Raw genomic sequence first — 16,144 nt, 5'->3', positions numbered from 1 at the left:
AGAATTACTGCAGGGAATCTAGCCTCCCCACTATTTGTCTGCACCCAAGGCTTGCCTTACTAGCTCTCAGACTGAGCGGACACCGAATCCTGTCCTCCAAAGAGTCCCTCTCATTCTCACGTGGCTCTGCTGGTCACCACTTGTCCTGACGAAATAGAGGCCCTACCCACTAGCCATGGGGAATAATTAGAGGGCAGCAAGGCAATGTGGGCCAACGCTCCCCCTGGGAGATGGTCAGCCCAGACTAAGTCCTTCTAGAGCTGCTGCACGGTCTTTCCCAGGAGCCTAATACTCCCAGAATAGACAAAGACCCCTGTGTGGGTGAATGAGGGTCTGTCCTGTGGGAAGAGCCTCTTATAGGCCCTGGTTCCACTGTCTGTCCTAAGGTCCCCTAAGAGAGTTAGGGCCGGTGCTTGAACTCTGTTCATTTTCTGTGGGCCTTGGCTGACCCTGCCCGGCCTTGCCCTCCCACCCACTGTCTCACAGGCACTGTCCACTCTCTTGTCTGGCCCGACAGAGTCAACCTGTGAGGGTCCCCGCAGATTTCATTGTAAGAGTGGAGAGTGCGTGGACGGCGGGAAAGTGTGTGATGGTCAGAGGGACTGCCGGGACTGGTCGGATGAGCCTCAGAAAGAGTGTGGTATGCTACCTATCTACACCTAACAGCTGGACTAATGTTCTCACTGTGCTCCCTCCTGGCGTCCAGGATAGAGGCCCTAGTACCTCTTCTCACCCTCTAGACCAAGTGCTATCTATCCTGTCGCCTCACATCAGGCCATTTGCCATGAGGATCTTGTGCTGCAAAGCTCTAAGGGCCTTTCCCTTGAAGTCTAGATGCTCAAAGGTTAGGCTGCTTCTAAAACTGACCTCTTCGCTTCTGCCATTCACAAACTATACAAACTGAGTGTGTGCCTTCTGCAAGTTTCTCTCTTCCTCTATGTCCCTGCCCTGCTGATGATCTAGCCATGGCCTGGGTCTTTGAGCTCTTCCAGCCCTTGGTAGGATGCCTTACAGAGTCAAAGATTGGAAGAAGCAAGAAAGCCCGTTAGAAGTATATCCCAGCCAGCATCACTGCCAGGCCAGGCCTGGATGGGGGCAGGGTCCTCCCAGCAGCAGGCAGTGTCACCATTCTGAACTCTGAGAAGCTGGAACCTGGGCAAGGGTGAGGGCGAGGGATGATGTGCAGTTTAAGCTAGGGGGAGAGGGAGGGCCGGATAGCTGGTGACTAGCAAGCACAGAAGAGATGTGAGTCACCTCTGCTTATGTCAGGACAGAATTCCAGAGAACCGGACAAAGAAGGCCCTGAAAACAGTCTAGGCTGGCCCCTCCTTGTCCTCTCTCCAGGAAGACTGCCCAACACCTCTCCTACTGGGTACTCAGAGGAACATCATTCCCCAGAGCTCCCCAGGAGCAGCCTCTTTGCTCTGAAAATTTCAAATGAAACCAGGCTGACTGCAAGGAAGAGTAGCTAAGCAAAGCTTGCTGAGCCTCCACCTGGGCTTGCAGGAGACCCACACTCTTCTGCCCTTGGGCCCTGCCTGGAAAAGATCCAGAAGGGCCTCGTGGAAAGGGGGACAGGGAAACAGGAGCAACTAGCTGAACTTAGCTTCCCCACACTCGGAGCTGCAGTTACCCAGGGACTGCTAACCTACCAAACTCTCTTCTGCATGACATGCTCATGAGAAATACGTGCTCGTTTGTGTCTGTGTGTTCTTTTTGTCCATGCTGGTGAAGAGACCAGCGTCTGTACCCACGTTTCTGAACTATTGCATTCTTGCATCTCTGCCTGCATTCCCATGTCTGCGGAGCCTGCAGACCTGTCTATGCCTCTGCATAAGCTAGTATGGATATGTGTGTGTATGCATGAAGGTGTGTGCATGCAAGTGTGTACTGTGCCAGGGAAGGTGATGTCAAATGCTATTCAGGCCTCTAGAACACTCTCCCTCTTCCTTCCTCTCCTAGCTCTACCTACAGGCTACACAGAATTAGAGGAACAGAGTCTCTCTTCAGGCCTGCTAAAGAAGGTGGTCAGGGATAAACTAATTGGAGCCTCCTAGCTTTTCTCCTCTCTCAACCTTTGTTAGCCTTGGGGTACTCTGTACCTTCTTTCATCAAAAAGTCACAGTCATTTCGAGCTCTTCCTGAGCAGCACCTCCCTATAAATTCATCCCATTTGGCTAAGTGTCCAGTAAGCACAACTGTGGAGTCGCTACCACGTACAGAAAGAGGAAGGAAGTGGGTCGGTGGGTGTGTGACTGAGGCAGCGCGTGAATGGGAGAACAAACAGATGGATGGAGCTCATGGAATAGGAAAGCTCAAGACAGGTGACAGAGACAGAATGATTCCCAGCGGGAGATCTCCCAGCGACTACTCTGAAGCTCCTGTGGCTCAGACACCTCCAGAAGCCTGGGGCTTCCCAGGGATGGGCCTGACAGAGCCACTTCCAGTCCCCCAAAGTCATGGGATTGCTGTGGTCTTGTTCTTTCAGTTGCATCAACATTCCAGGGAAACAGGAGGAGGCCCAGGGGTAATGGGGACATTCCCTAAGCATGGCTCCAGCTGGAGGTGGGGACACCCACAGCTGTGCATGGCCTGGGGTGGGCAGCTCAATCCAGCTGTATGCATGGCCACAGCTGGCTCCACTCAGCGCTGCTTCGCTTGGCTGGAATGACAGTGCATGAACCTGGTGGGCAGAAGGGTGGTGTGGCACTCTCCCCTGGCTTGTGGAATTAACTTTCTGTGATTCTAAGCCCAGGAGATGCTGTGAGAACTTGGTAAACCTTGAACCCCTAGAACCCTCCAGAAGGTGGTGAGGGAGTGGAGAATGAGGGAACCAGATCCAGGTGACCTCTTGACATCCTTCACTCTTTTCAGCACGTGGTAATCCTGGTCTAGGCTTGTGGCAAGGTAGATGAATGGTCAGGTCAAAGAGGAGTTGAAAACGCTCCATTGTGTAAATTCTGATAGGAGAATCCTGATTCGTCCACAGGCACATGTGAAAGAAAGTCTGGCCTAAGACTCAGCTGTAGCGAGTAAGGGCATTCTGCATTATTCCTTCTGACCAGCAGACTAACTCTGGGTCCTGCCTTGAGAAAGTATGCATATGGTAGGGGACCAGAAGCCAGCACTTGGCAGAGATCTGAGGGAGCCCTGCATGGCAGCCAACCCCACGGTGCACAGCTGGGAGGAGGAGTGAGTTACATGAGACAGCTCCTGTGAGGAAAAGGTTTAACGGCAGCACCATTCCAGAGTGGCATCACCTGCCTTGGAGTGAAGCAGGCTCCTTAAGCTGAGCACGGATGTGCAGAGGCCTTCAGAAAGCATTCCTGAGGTCTCTCAAGGGGCGAACATTACACATGTAAGCTTTAAGCTTAAAGATTAGAAGGAACTGTTTTTAAAAAGTGTTTGTGAAAGACCCCAGAACTCCAGGAAAGGCCTAGCTACCTCTAGTGTGGCAGTGGATGGAGCTCTGGCCTGGGAGGACAAGACCTGTGTGCTCCTTGTTCCACTGACCCTGTCTTGTCTAGTCAGAGACCTGCCATCTGATCCTCCTCCTTCCCAGTCACCTGGCCAAAGAGGTAAAGGTTCCGTGCAGCTTCCTGTTTTCCTGGTTCTGTGGGAGTCTGCTGCCCCAAGGCTTTGCTTTGCTCTGCTCCATTTCCCTGCCTGTCAGAGTTCAGCAGCTTGTGTCCCTCCCCAGGGCTGAACGAGTGTCTGCACAATAATGGCGGTTGTTCCCATATCTGCACTGACCTCAAGATTGGCTTTGAGTGCACATGCCCAACAGGCTTCCAGCTCTTGGACAAGAAGACCTGTGGCGGTGAGCCTTCCCCCATCTGCCCAAGCGGATACAGATCCTCCTGCCGGTTTTGACTTCTGGTCTTTCCCACAGACATTGATGAATGCCAGGACCCAGATGCCTGCAGCCAAATCTGTGTGAATTACAAGGGCTACTTTAAGTGTGAATGCCACCCTGGCTATGAGATGGATGCACTGACCAAGAACTGCAAAGCTGTAGGTACGGACTTCCAAAGGAAGAGGGAACAACTCTGGAGGGTCTATGAAGCACCCGACTGCCACCTATGTGAGGAGTGGTTAAACACACATTCCCACAGTGCTCAAAATACAAGTGAACATCACACGCACAATGCACTGCAAGCTAACACCCACAGGCATAGTTAGAGCCATCCATTGATAGCCTGGGAGACTCCATTTGTACAGCACAATGTGTAGGCACAAGTGTGGACCACACAACTGGCATACACAGTTCACGTGAAGTGCACGACTTGTGTAAATCTATATATTGATCTAGTCAGTCAACTGAAGTAATTATTTAATTCTTTATATTAAGTGCAATAGCATCGCTGTAGGCACAAGAGATTCAGTCAGCACAAAACACCTGTTAATGAGTAAGACAGACAAAACATAAGATGGTTAAATAAAATACAGTGTATGGCAGGTGGCAAGTAAGGGCTAAGGGGAAACAAAGAAGAAAATGATGGAAAAGTCTCGGAGAGTGGTGGGTTATGGTTTTAAACAATAGTCAGGGAAGCCCTCACTAAATAAAAAGGGCATTTGTGTGAGGACCTAAAGGAGGCAAAAGGATGAGCCCAGCAGTTAGCTGCAGGAATGGCATTTCAGGCTGAAGGGAAAGAAAGTGCCAAAGCCTGAGGGAAGGAGTGTGACTGAATGTTGAAGGAGCAGCCAGGAAGCTGGTGCAGTTGGAAGGAGACTCGTGAAAGGTGAAGTCAGAGGTGACGTGGCATTCCCCAAAGCCTTCCAGATGGTTGTAAAGACTCCTGAGTGAGGGAAGCCCTCAGAGGGTTATGAGTGGAAGGGAAATGTAATGTGGAAACTCCTCTGGCTTCATTGCTGAGAACAGCCTGCAGAAGGCCAGAGAGAAGCCACATGTTATCGCAGTGCTCCAGGAGGAAGGCGTGGAGCAGGATGGCTGCTGCGGAAATATTGAGAAAGGAACAGATGTGTGTATATTTTGAAGGCCAGCTAGCTGGATTTGCTTATAAATTACAGTGGGATGTTAGAGAAAAATGAGCCAGAAGATCGCAGGGACAAATAACTTAAAAACAAAAAATGAATTACTATTTCAGCATAGGAGAAAGGGTGAAAGGCAGGTTTGGGAAGAATGTAGACTGCATTGGACATGCTGAGTATAAGGAAACTGTAGCTCTCCACATGGACGCATTACACAGACAGTTCAGTAGAAGTCTGGAGTTTCACATAAATACTTCATAGAACACATAGATTATAACACAGTAGCTACAATCCTTGACATCAGATCCATAAATCCTAAAATATACCACCCACATCATACATACATCACATGTAACCTGTCTTGTCTTCTATATGGGACATGATGAATAATGTGGTCCATATAAGTACAGTAGAAATAGCATACTAGATATACATACCAGATCCATACATGTGAATAGCTAAGGTGCAATTATATAAAAAAAAAACGCTCAGATCATAAACACACAGGTCCCTATTGCTGACACAGTTCTCATCACAATTCACAAGCCACCCTCTAACCCAGCTGGTCACTTCAGAAAGGTAAAGTCATGACTGTTACTTGGAGCGAGAGAAGTTCTGGTTCACTGGGGACAGAGCAGGCCTAGAACTTAGCTTTCCATCTGATACTTCCTATACTTTCAGCCCCATTTTCCCTGCCGTCTGTATCACCACTTTCCTTGTACCCCTCCGCCTTGAAATAGTTTCCATCCTCACACTGTGTATTTGTGTGTACACGATACAGCCCCAGCCACATGGCTCTATACTGGGCCCATCCTGTCCCCATAAGCCTGGCACAAATGCACAGACAGGGACCAGGTGGCTGACAGAAATGTGTACCAGGAAACATGGCAACCGTTCCTGAGAATTGCCTGATACATCTCAAAACCAGCAGAGGTGGGCAGTGCAAGGTCCTTGAAGACCTCTGGGACAGCAGCCTTCCAGGTGGAAGTCACGAATATCTAGGTCCCACATGATCTTCTAAGTCTTAACTCTAGAATCTAAAAATAGGTTTGATATATACATGACCAGTTATGTGTTCTGTACAATGCATGTGTGTGATCTTGTCAGATGCCACATATATCCTGTCTCTGTAGATGGCTCAACAAACTTAACCCAGCCCGCTGGGCTATCTTTCTAGGACCTTTATTTTATTTTATTTGCTCAGGTGGGTCATTCTTGCAGGATGACAGGTGGAGCCCCAAGCAGAAACAGTAGTGATTGCTGCAAAGAAACACACTCTGGAACAAGGGAAAGACTTGAAAAGGGCCTGGGGCAGTGAAAGGGCTGGGGAAAAGCAGAATGCAGGTAGTTTAGCTGGAATCTAGAATGGGAGAAAAGCTGATAAGCTAGACAGACAGTGGGGCTACACTGCAAAAGGCCTCTGTGCAGGCCTGAGGACATTAGGAGTCATGGACTTGGGAGTTTGTATCTAATGGAGAAGAGGGCTTCTGCTGTGTGTTGGTACTCATTATTTCATCTGCCCTTCTAGCCTGTGAGGTAGGACCATCATCCCTACTTCATAGGAAAACGAGGCCTCATCCAGCAAACTAGTGGCAGAAACTTGGTCTCTATGGACTCCCTGCTTCCTCCATTGACACTGCTTCCTTGCATGGCAGTTGGCAAGAGCCCATCCCTAATCTTCACCAACCGACATGAGGTACGAAGAATAGACCTGGTGAAGCGGGACTACTCGCGTCTCATCCCCATGCTCAAGAATGTCGTGTCACTGGACGTGGAAGTAGCTACCAATCGAATATACTGGTGTGACCTTTCCTACCGCAAGATCTACAGGTAAGTGGCATGCCCCCTGCAGCTAAGTCATAAGAGACTTGAGGGAGGGGCTGTTTACACGGAAGAGGAAGCATGGCCTCTGCCTCTCAAGACTGAGTTGGCCTTGAGAAGGGACACAGAATCACGGTGGCAGTAGAAGTACCAGGACTTTGAGCCCACATCCTAGGCTGTATCTGACCCCTGGTGGCCTAACAGTGAAGTACAGGACAGAGGAAAAGGGAAAATGCTCTCCATGGAGAACTACAAATCTGGCTTAGATCTATATTGTGGACCCCAGGGATTCAAGATGACTAAGATCTGATCTCTGCTGGGAGGATCCCACATATAACTAGCGAGCCACCTTTTTGCAGTCATGAGACGAAAGTAGAAAGAAAACCTTTGACCCAGTTTGGTAGCTGGGAAAACTTCCTGGGTGGTAGTACCTCATTTGTCACTGGGGTACTCCGATCACTGGCTGTGACTTCAGGAGTGGGCTCTGGCACTTAGGAAAAATCATTGGACACTTGAGAAAGTTCTCTCTTAGATCTGGGCCCCTTTGGACAGTTTATGCCCCCTTTTTTAACTTTTGAGAGCTACTTGGCAGGACTTATGATAACCAGGCATTGGGTAGACACTGAGTCATCGAAGAAGGATAGGATGGGTGGGTGGGTGAGTAGATGAGAAGACAGAAACAAACTGCTGAGTGTAATGAACGGACAGCTAGATTCCTGCCTCCCACAGCACACATACACAGACTGAGTTCATGCCTTACATACAGAGAAGCAGCTAGAGCCTAGCCATCAAATGTGACTGGCAAGCAGAATTTGATGAGAGACTGGGTCTGGGGCTGAATGAGGCATTACCCAGACTAACTCACGAGTTAATTTGGGGAGTCTCAGGAATCTGGCTTGGGGTTTTTATCAGCTGTGCTGCTCTTTTATTGGGGGCATACAGGAGATCAGAGATTGGGGGTTGGACAGTCTGTGGAGGGACAGGAATGGGGATGAGCAGTTTGGAACGCATTGAGTAAAGGTGTCTATGGGCCATCTAAGAGTGCTTTTCGGTCTGGCTTAAGAGAATGTCAGGATTATGGATGGCAGTGGACAGATGGCAGTGATAACATGAAGAGAAATGATGGGGGTGACGGAGGGAACGACGACCTGTAGGCACAGCATTTGGGAAGCAAAGTCCTGCTACTGATGCCCCTGTGTGTTTATGCAGTCAGTTCTCTCTGCACCACACAACTTCCTGCAGATCCTCTTTATCTCACCTCTGCATGTCATAACCCCCCCATCTCTTTCCCTTCCTTCATTCCTTTCCTTTCAAACCTGTCCATTCCACAGGTGTCACAATGAGCTGACATTCCTAGCTATGCCCTTCAACTCATTCAGTTGCCTGTCTCACTCTTGCTCCAGTATAAAATCTAATTAGCAGTACACTCAGCTATGAGAATGTGGTTCTTGCCTCACTTACTTCCACTTTTACATCCCATAAGCCAGCTTCACCACACCAAACACTGCATCATTCCAGAGCATGCTTGCTTCTATACTTGTATACACTGGTCCGTTTGTGTCCGGCTTCATCTTTTGTGCCCCTGGTAATCTAGTCCTTCAGAACTCAACCACAAGGCTTCTCCCACTCTGCAGGAAGATGCAGTCTCCATTTCCCCCACTGCTGTAGCTTCCACACTGCATTGCATCTGCCTGCACGCTTCTTCCCCCATTAACTGAGCTCCACCAGACCAGAAACTAGCTGGTTCGGCCTGTGCCCTTTCCCGGTGGCTCAAGGAGTGTGTTGAGTAGAGCTTAGCCAGGCTCCTCTAAAACCCACTGCCATGGCACAGAGAGAAGACAAAATGGGGAGGGTTGCAAAGGCAGCTCCACATGGGCCCATGGGTGGAGCATCTGCCCATGGCCAGCCCTGCTTTCTCCTAAGCGCCCCCATGGACAAGGCCAGTATCCCGGACGAGCAGGTGGTCCTCATTGATGAGCAGCTGCACTCTCCAGAGGGCTTGGCGGTGGACTGGGTCCATAAGCACATCTACTGGACAGACTCAGGAAACAAGACCATCTCAGTGGCCACCCTTGATGGCCGCCGCCGATGCACCCTCTTCAGTCGTGAACTCAGTGAGCCCCGAGCCATTGCCGTTGACCCCCTGCGAGGGTGAGTATCCTCACTCAGACTTTCCATTTCACCAGCATACGTATTGTTTTCATGTGTCTAAGAACTGTCAAGGGCTCAAGAAGCCTGTCAGAGACACAGGGAAAGAAGTCCAAATGGCCCTCATCCCACTTGTCTCCAGCTCAGGCATTGGCCATTAGTTACCAGAGGGCTCCCTGGACTCTTGGCTCATTCACTGAAATGGCACATCCTGGAGCACTACAGGTCCAGAGATTCTTGAGAGTAGCTCCTGGGGTAGAGGCCCTGCAGGCTTTTGTTGGTGGGTATCTGGCATCTGCTTAACCTTCTTCAGGGACAGAAAACTCATTACTCTTCATGAAGTCTATTTCATTGTGAGATACCACCTACCCATTATACAGTGGGGTTTTCCCTCATAATCCCGAATCTGTCTCCCTATGGCAGAGTCACATAACCATGCATTCAGCACAATCAGTGTGATTTAAGACTAAAGTCACTGGGGTTGATCTGTTCCTAACTCCTCACCTCTCCCCACCCTTGTTGCTCAATATGTGGGCTCCTTACCACCTAGGCTGCTTTATTCTGGCCACACCTGGGTGGGGGCTTAGGAATCCTGAGCAAAACAATACTTGTTCCTTCCCCAGTGGAAGTGTTCCTTTTTCTTGTCCTTGGTTGCTAAGAAGGAAGAAGAAACCCTCTTAAATTGAGGTCAGCTACTGAAAGCAGTCTCATGGAAGGGTGAATCTGTACCAGTGGGCTGCTATGGTCTTTAGTAGGAACGAGGGTCTAGGAGCAGGGACCTGAGTTAGGATGGTAGTTTACTCTCTTCTCTGTAAATCAGGAGAGGTTTGCAGGGACCCTGCCCACACAGGTGCTCCAGGGCTGGGCATACAGGCTATGCAGCTGAGACTGGGTAGATTAGAGGTGAGCCGAGCTTCCCCGGATTTTGGAGGTTTCCCATTAAATATAACCCCCAACTCTTCAGTGGATCACCTATCCTTTGTGACTCAGACCACCCCAACTGTCCCAAACAAGAAGCTAAATGTGGGCTCTTCTATCTTTCAGGTTCATGTACTGGTCTGACTGGGGATTCCAAGCAAAGATTGAGAAATCTGGGCTCAACGGTGCATACCGGCAAACACTGGTTTCAGACAATATTGAATGGCCCAATGGAATCACCCTGGGTGAGCCCTGCCTATCTACCTGAGTTGGGAGCCTGTACTAGAACTGATCCTGACAACTGTTAGGGGTCCCATGAGTCTTCTTTCTGTCCCGTCATGGAGGCCAGGTGTCTTTGTTTCCTCAGGCTAAGTTCAGTGTGAGGCCTGGGAATGTGGGTAGAGAAGAGTTCAGTGGGGCAGAGATGCAGCTGTAGTAACTGGTGTCTGACCTGATCCCTCCTCCCCAAGACTTGCTGAGCCAGCGTTTGTACTGGGTGGACTCCAAGCTGCACCAGCTGTCCAGCATTGACTTCAATGGAGGCAACAGAAAGATGCTGATTTTCTCCCCTGACTTCCTGAGTCACCCTTTTGGGATAGCTGTATTTGAGGTAAGCCCTAAGAGGGTGGGTATGACCCTGCTGGAAATATGAAACCTAGAAAAGGCTTGTTCAAATAGGATGCTTCCCTGAGGTTTGTCCAAAGGGAAACAAAAGAACAGGGAAGCCAAATGACACATTTGTATATATTCTGAGAGCCACCTACACAAAGGCTCTGCAGCCCAGCCTGCCTGGCAGTCTTTCCTGTGTTCTCTCTCCCCAAGAGCCTCATTCAGAGAATGTCACAGGTAAATTATTCAGTACAGATGCTTCTTCTCCACGTCCTTAGCACCTAGCACTATATCTCCTATGAAGAAGGCTCCTAACAAAAGGAGGAAGGGGAAAGGAATATGTGTTTCCTTAGAATCATTTCATATAGGTCACGTTCTGACAGATGCTATGCAGGTCAGCTCATTTCTGTGGTGACCTTTGCTGAATCATGGGGTTACAGAAGTAAATCAGACACTATCCAAGCTCTCGAGAAGAGAGGATCAAGAAGCCCATCTGCCCTAACCCTGACTTCCTTTCTTCTTGGGAAATAAGGAAGCCAGAACCTACCAGAATTTCTTACACTCTTCCGGCTCTTCCCAAAACTAACCCTGCCATCGAGGGAAGGCAGAGTTGGGAGGCAATGGCAGTATTTTCTTCGAGCAGCTCCATTCTGTACTGCTTGAACTCGTGGGCAAAGTATCTCCTCCAAATGCAGCCCCTGCTTCAGTTCAAGTGTACTGGACATGCATGTGTATAAAGAATGTGTATGTGCATGTATCTACATAAATACACCAAAGTAAAAGTGTATGTTCCTGTGTGTAGTTTTATGTGTATGCACACTAATAGAGGAACTTCATGAGTATGTCTTTGTGAAGACAGATAGACCCGTGGGGTGTATCTGGATGTGGACAAGACGCATGGTTGCACCTGTAATTGTGAATTTGCCTACAGATGCATATCCAAGCTTCTATGGACTAACCATATAAACTTGTGTGTATCCTCCCAGGAGGCTCAATAGCAGCTGGCCTTCAGGAACTCACACATTCCTTCTGATCTTAGCTCCAAGCCACAGGAATGGTACTAGCTATAGAAATCCAACCTTGGTTTTCTTTTGGCTCCAGGAAGTAAGCCTAGCTCAGCTATAGGTAGCTATAGGTAGGTTTGGTCCTCTGGTCAAATATCCTCTAAGATAGAAGGAAGCTAGGTGAGTTTGCATCATCATCAGAGGCAGAGTCCTCTGAGAACCTGTGGGCAGGGTAGGTCTCTCTGGGAAGCTGTCAGGTCAGTTCTTCCCATCACTGATTTGGGGCTAGGTCCTAAGACTGGGATCATGAGTTAGGATCCTGGGCTCCCCACCCTTTACATCTGTATTCCACAGGACAGGGTATTCTGGACAGATCTGGAGAATGAGGCCATTTTCAGTGCAAATCGGCTCAATGGCTTAGAAATCTCCATCCTGGCTGAGAACCTCAATAACCCGCATGACATTGTAATCTCCCATGAGCTGAAGCAGCCAACAGGTAAGTAAGTCTTCCCTGGCCCTTGGGTGCCTTGCCTGTGTCCTCTCCTCCCACTTGGCAAGCTGTTTCCTCCTGTTCATGCCATGACCCAGCCTCTCCAGGAATACAATAATTCCTCTTGTAAAGCATTTTGCTTCAGCTTCTGTGTGAAGCAAGGCTAGGAAGAAATGAACACATAAGTTTCCTAGTTTTGCTAATGCTATAACAGGTGCTTATTATTTTTCCTCATTCAATTATTGAAGAAACTGAAGCTTAGAGAAATAAAACAATGTTAGCAGGTAGAAGAAGAAAAATATACACTCAGATCACCTGATTGCAAAGTTCCTTCTGTTGGGACACATAGCTTCTTGTTACTTCTCGCACCCATTTTTCAGCAATATAAAATAATGTGTCTTGAGGCCTTACAGCAAGGCAGGTGGCTCACTGGGAACAGATGTAGTCAACTTACTGCTAGGTTGTCTCCTCCTCAATCACTACTAACTGGAACAGGTACTGGCTGCCGGGGTGAGAGGGACAGCAAAGAAGAGCAAGGAAATAACTGTGGTGCCTGATTCTAGTTCTAGGAATTTAAAGAAGGAAGCTATGACATGAAACTTAGAGGAGTAAAAATCAAGATAAAAACAGTAAGGGTGGGGTAGCTTTAGTTTGGGAATCAGTATACTGCAACTTAAAGTCTGCCTCCCAAATTCCTTGAGTTGTAATTTGTACATTTGTTCTCTGAGCATGGGCTCATCTGTCAGAACTGTAAGAACTGAATGAGAGTAGGAATAAAGTACCAAGTACTGTGCTGGTGGGTGCCCATATAAAAGGAGAGAAAGATTTTCGAGCAAGTCCAGTGGTGGGATCTCATTATTGGAAGACAAGAGGACCTGGCATGGCCTGTCAGTGTCCCAACATTTTGTCTATCTGCCCCTCCCCTGCCATCAGCTGCAGATGCCTGTGAACTGAGCGCCCAGCCCAACGGCGGGTGTGAATACCTGTGCCTTCCTGCTCCTCAGATCTCCAGCCACTCCCCCAAGTACACATGTGCCTGTCCTGACACAATGTGGCTGGGCCCAGACATGAAGAGATGCTACCGAGGTTAGTGACAGACATTGCCCTTGGCTTCTAGGACACAGTGTGCTCCTGGTTCTCCTCTGTCTGCCCTGTTTGCTTGTCACATTTGCATATTCCTCTTTTTTAACCTTCCTTGAATGTGTGAGTCCCTGGGAGTCTTCTAAGGTTCTCCCATCTCCCAGAAAAATGCACATATACATAAAGTATTTTAAATTCAACTTTCAGGAAGTTTTTGGAATCCCTTGAAAACATCAAGTTAGGGCTGGAGAGATGGCTCAGTGGTTAAGAGCATTGCCTGCTCTTCCAAAGGTCCTGAGTTCAGTTCCCAGCAACCACATGGTGGCTCACAACCATCCGTAATGGGGTCTGGTGCCCTCTTCTGGCCTGCAAGCATACACACAGACAGAACACTGTATACATAATAAATAAATAAAAAATATTTAAAAAAAAAAAAGAAAGAAAACATCAAGTTAATGAGGCTGGAGATGGCTCAGTGGTTGTGAACACTTGTTGCTCTTGCAGAGGACCGTGATTCAGTTCCTAGCATCCATATGGTGGCTCATGTCCATCCTTAACTCCAGTTTCAGGGGATCCAATCCTGATGCCTTCTTCTGGCCTCTTAGGGCACCAGGCAAGCACATGGTGCACAAGCAAAATACCCATAAATATAAACTAAAGAAAACCTTGAGTTAAGAGCCTTCCATCTCCCCATCTCCACTGACTGTTTCTAAGCTAGACCAGCACATTGCACAGAAGCCCTTGTAACTAATGGTGGGATACCACTTCATCCTCATAAACAGGGTTGATTTCCCATCTGCATGTACAGCCAAGGCCTTTGGCTTGAACATTAGGTCTGTTGCATCATTTATAATGTTCAGGTTTGTTTAATGCGAAGAATTAACACTAATGATCTAACTATATATTAGATAAAATGCTTGTAGAGTTGTATGATTTCTGCTCCCTCTAGTCTTTTGCAGAGGCCTCTTCCACACTTACTTCTGCAGCACTGTTTCACTGACTCATCAAATCAAAGTGAAGTGCTAGGATTCAGGATTCAGCTAAAGAGAAGATCATGGCCCATTCAGGGGGATGAGGGAAAGTTTCACAGAAGTGGTATCTGAGCTAAACCCAGAGGATGAGTCCCTCCATGTAACGCACAGCAGCAATAATTTAGGCACTAAAGCAACGAACTGCTCTGACTAAGTAATCTCCCTGGTCTTTCCCCTCCAGCACCTCAGACTACCTCAACTACAACGTTAGCCTCTGCCATGACAAGGACAGTACCCACCACTACCAGAGCCCCTGGGACAACCATCCAAGACCCTACCTACCAGAACCACAGTACGGAGACACCAAGCCGGACAGCTGCTGTCCCAAACTCAGTTAGTGTTCCCAGGGCTCCCAGCATCAGCCTGTCTACCCTAAGCCCTGCAACCAGCAACCACTCCCATCACTGTAAGGAAATCACCTCTCCATTTTTTCATGACTTGGAGGAGTCCTATGGAAGCCAAGATGAAGGTTGGGGGTGGCTGGGAAGGGGGATCTTACCAGAACTAAGTAATGTCCGCCTCTTAGGAGGAAGCAATGACGAGAAAGGGCTATTCTGGGACTGAGGAAACTTGGGTATCCATAACTTTTCAAGGGCCTGGAGGCAGACTATTAATTCCATCTCAGAGCCTCAGAGTCTCCCCCTAAAAGGAGCAAATAATAAGCTAGCCCCCACTCGCTTCTCAAGATGGTCAGGAAAGGCAAAGGAGCCTGGTATGGTGGTGTGTATCTTTAATTTTAGCACACAGGAGGCAGAGGCAGATACATCCCTATGAGTTTTAGGCCAGCCTGTTCTACACAGAGAGTTGCAGGCCAACCAAGGCAACATGGTAAGACCCAGCCTCAAGAGGGGGTGGGGCAAAAGAGGCATTACCAATGGAAGTGCCTGCTGGCTAGGTGTATGTCAGTTTTGTGAGTTCCTGAGGTGAGAGTCATCAAGTTTGGAAAGCTCTAATCTGAGTTCCCAGTAGCCGTGGTGAGCTGCCCAGACAGTAACATCCATAACTATGATCTGTTTGTGCCTGTTTCCAAGTCCTGGATAAAATAATTAAGCTCACCACTCCTTAAATCATTGGAAGCAATTGTTGTCTCTGTTGGAACTGCTCTATCTCATTAACCAGAAAATACCTAATTTCTAAGGGGAGTTCATTTTAACAGCTAAAACATCCCTCACATTTTTTTTCCATACATGCTGGCCCAGAAACCAGGCAACCTGGTGGCACCCTCCAGATGAGGTGTGTTTTGCCAGCAGAAGCTGGATTCTAAGAATAGAGTACTCACCCTGGAGTTTGCAGAGGAGATGGAATTCTATTTCCTCTCATCTGGGGCAGAGCTCTAAGCAGTCCTCATAGGCCCCAGGAAGTTCTAGCACATCACAGGGCTTTCAGTCAGCTTCCCACCCCACCCGTGTGTGCATGTGTGGTACATGTAGAGGCCATAGGTCAACCTCCAGAGTCTTCTCAGTAGTTCTCCATCTTCATTCTTGAGGCAGTCAACCTGGAGCTCACTGGCTGAGCTAAACTGGCTGGCAGCAAGCTTCAGGTTTCCTCCCGTCTCTGCCTTCTCAGTGCTGGCACTGTGGGCACACGCTGCCGTGCCTGGCTTTCCACGTACTGGGGAGCAGAATCCAGATCTTCATTTTCATACAGCAAGCACCTATCAAGTGAGCTATCTCTGCAGCCCCTCCACTTAGTGTGCCAGCAGCACAGCTCTCTGATCAGTCAGATTTGCCAGAGGTGACTTGGAGAAAAAGATTGAGAGGATGAGTTTGGGGACATTGCCAGGGAGCACTCACACCTGATGTGGAGCAAATGTGGCTAGATGTTCCTCTTCACACCTTAGAGGGCTCTCCTGGGACCCCAGGTCCAGTGCGGTACAGATGTCACAGGGAAGATGGCTGTAAGTTAGCAAAGGAAATGTATTTAAAATACAGTATATTTTCCAAGCACTCTTTGGTTTAAGAATGTGCTTTTATGCGCCTTAACAGCAATAACAACAAGAACCCTTTACTGAGAGAGGAGGTCTTACTATGTAGCCCAGGCTAGTCTGAACT

At 48.5% G+C, this 16,144-nt stretch overlaps 1 protein-coding gene across 12 annotated transcripts in view; it reads left to right on the top strand.

Annotated features, from left to right (window-relative positions):
- The window catches only part of Lrp8 (LDL receptor related protein 8), a 71,159-nt gene that overhangs the window by 42,245 nt on the left and 12,770 nt on the right, over positions 1-16,144 (top strand). For 4 of the 12 annotated variants that reach the window (XM_041651732.1, XM_041651729.1, XM_041651737.1 and 1 more), the window contains 10 exons: positions 518-640; positions 3,701-3,820; positions 3,893-4,018; positions 6,648-6,822; positions 8,737-8,964; positions 10,006-10,124; positions 10,350-10,489; positions 11,847-11,988; positions 12,916-13,068; positions 14,275-14,499. In XM_041651732.1, the coding sequence (XP_041507666.1) occupies positions 518-640; positions 3,701-3,820; positions 3,893-4,018; positions 6,648-6,822; positions 8,737-8,964; positions 10,006-10,124; positions 10,350-10,489; positions 11,847-11,988; positions 12,916-13,068; positions 14,275-14,499 (1,551 nt within the window). Of the gene's footprint in view, positions 1-517; positions 641-2,488; positions 2,528-3,700; positions 3,821-3,892; positions 4,019-6,647; positions 6,823-8,736; positions 8,965-10,005; positions 10,125-10,349; positions 10,490-11,846; positions 11,989-12,915; positions 13,069-14,274; positions 14,500-16,144 lie in introns of those variants that run through there. The other 8 variants (XM_041651731.1, XM_041651738.1, XM_041651735.1 and 5 more) reach the window with 4 other exon arrangements.

Source organism: Microtus oregoni, unplaced genomic scaffold (genome assembly GCF_018167655.1).
Source record: "Microtus oregoni isolate MIOR12 unplaced genomic scaffold, Mior012 000005F_ref0000423, whole genome shotgun sequence".
Classification (NCBI taxonomy): domain Eukaryota; kingdom Metazoa; phylum Chordata; class Mammalia; order Rodentia; family Cricetidae; genus Microtus; species Microtus oregoni.
This window is presented reverse-complemented; position numbering and strand designations above follow the sequence as displayed.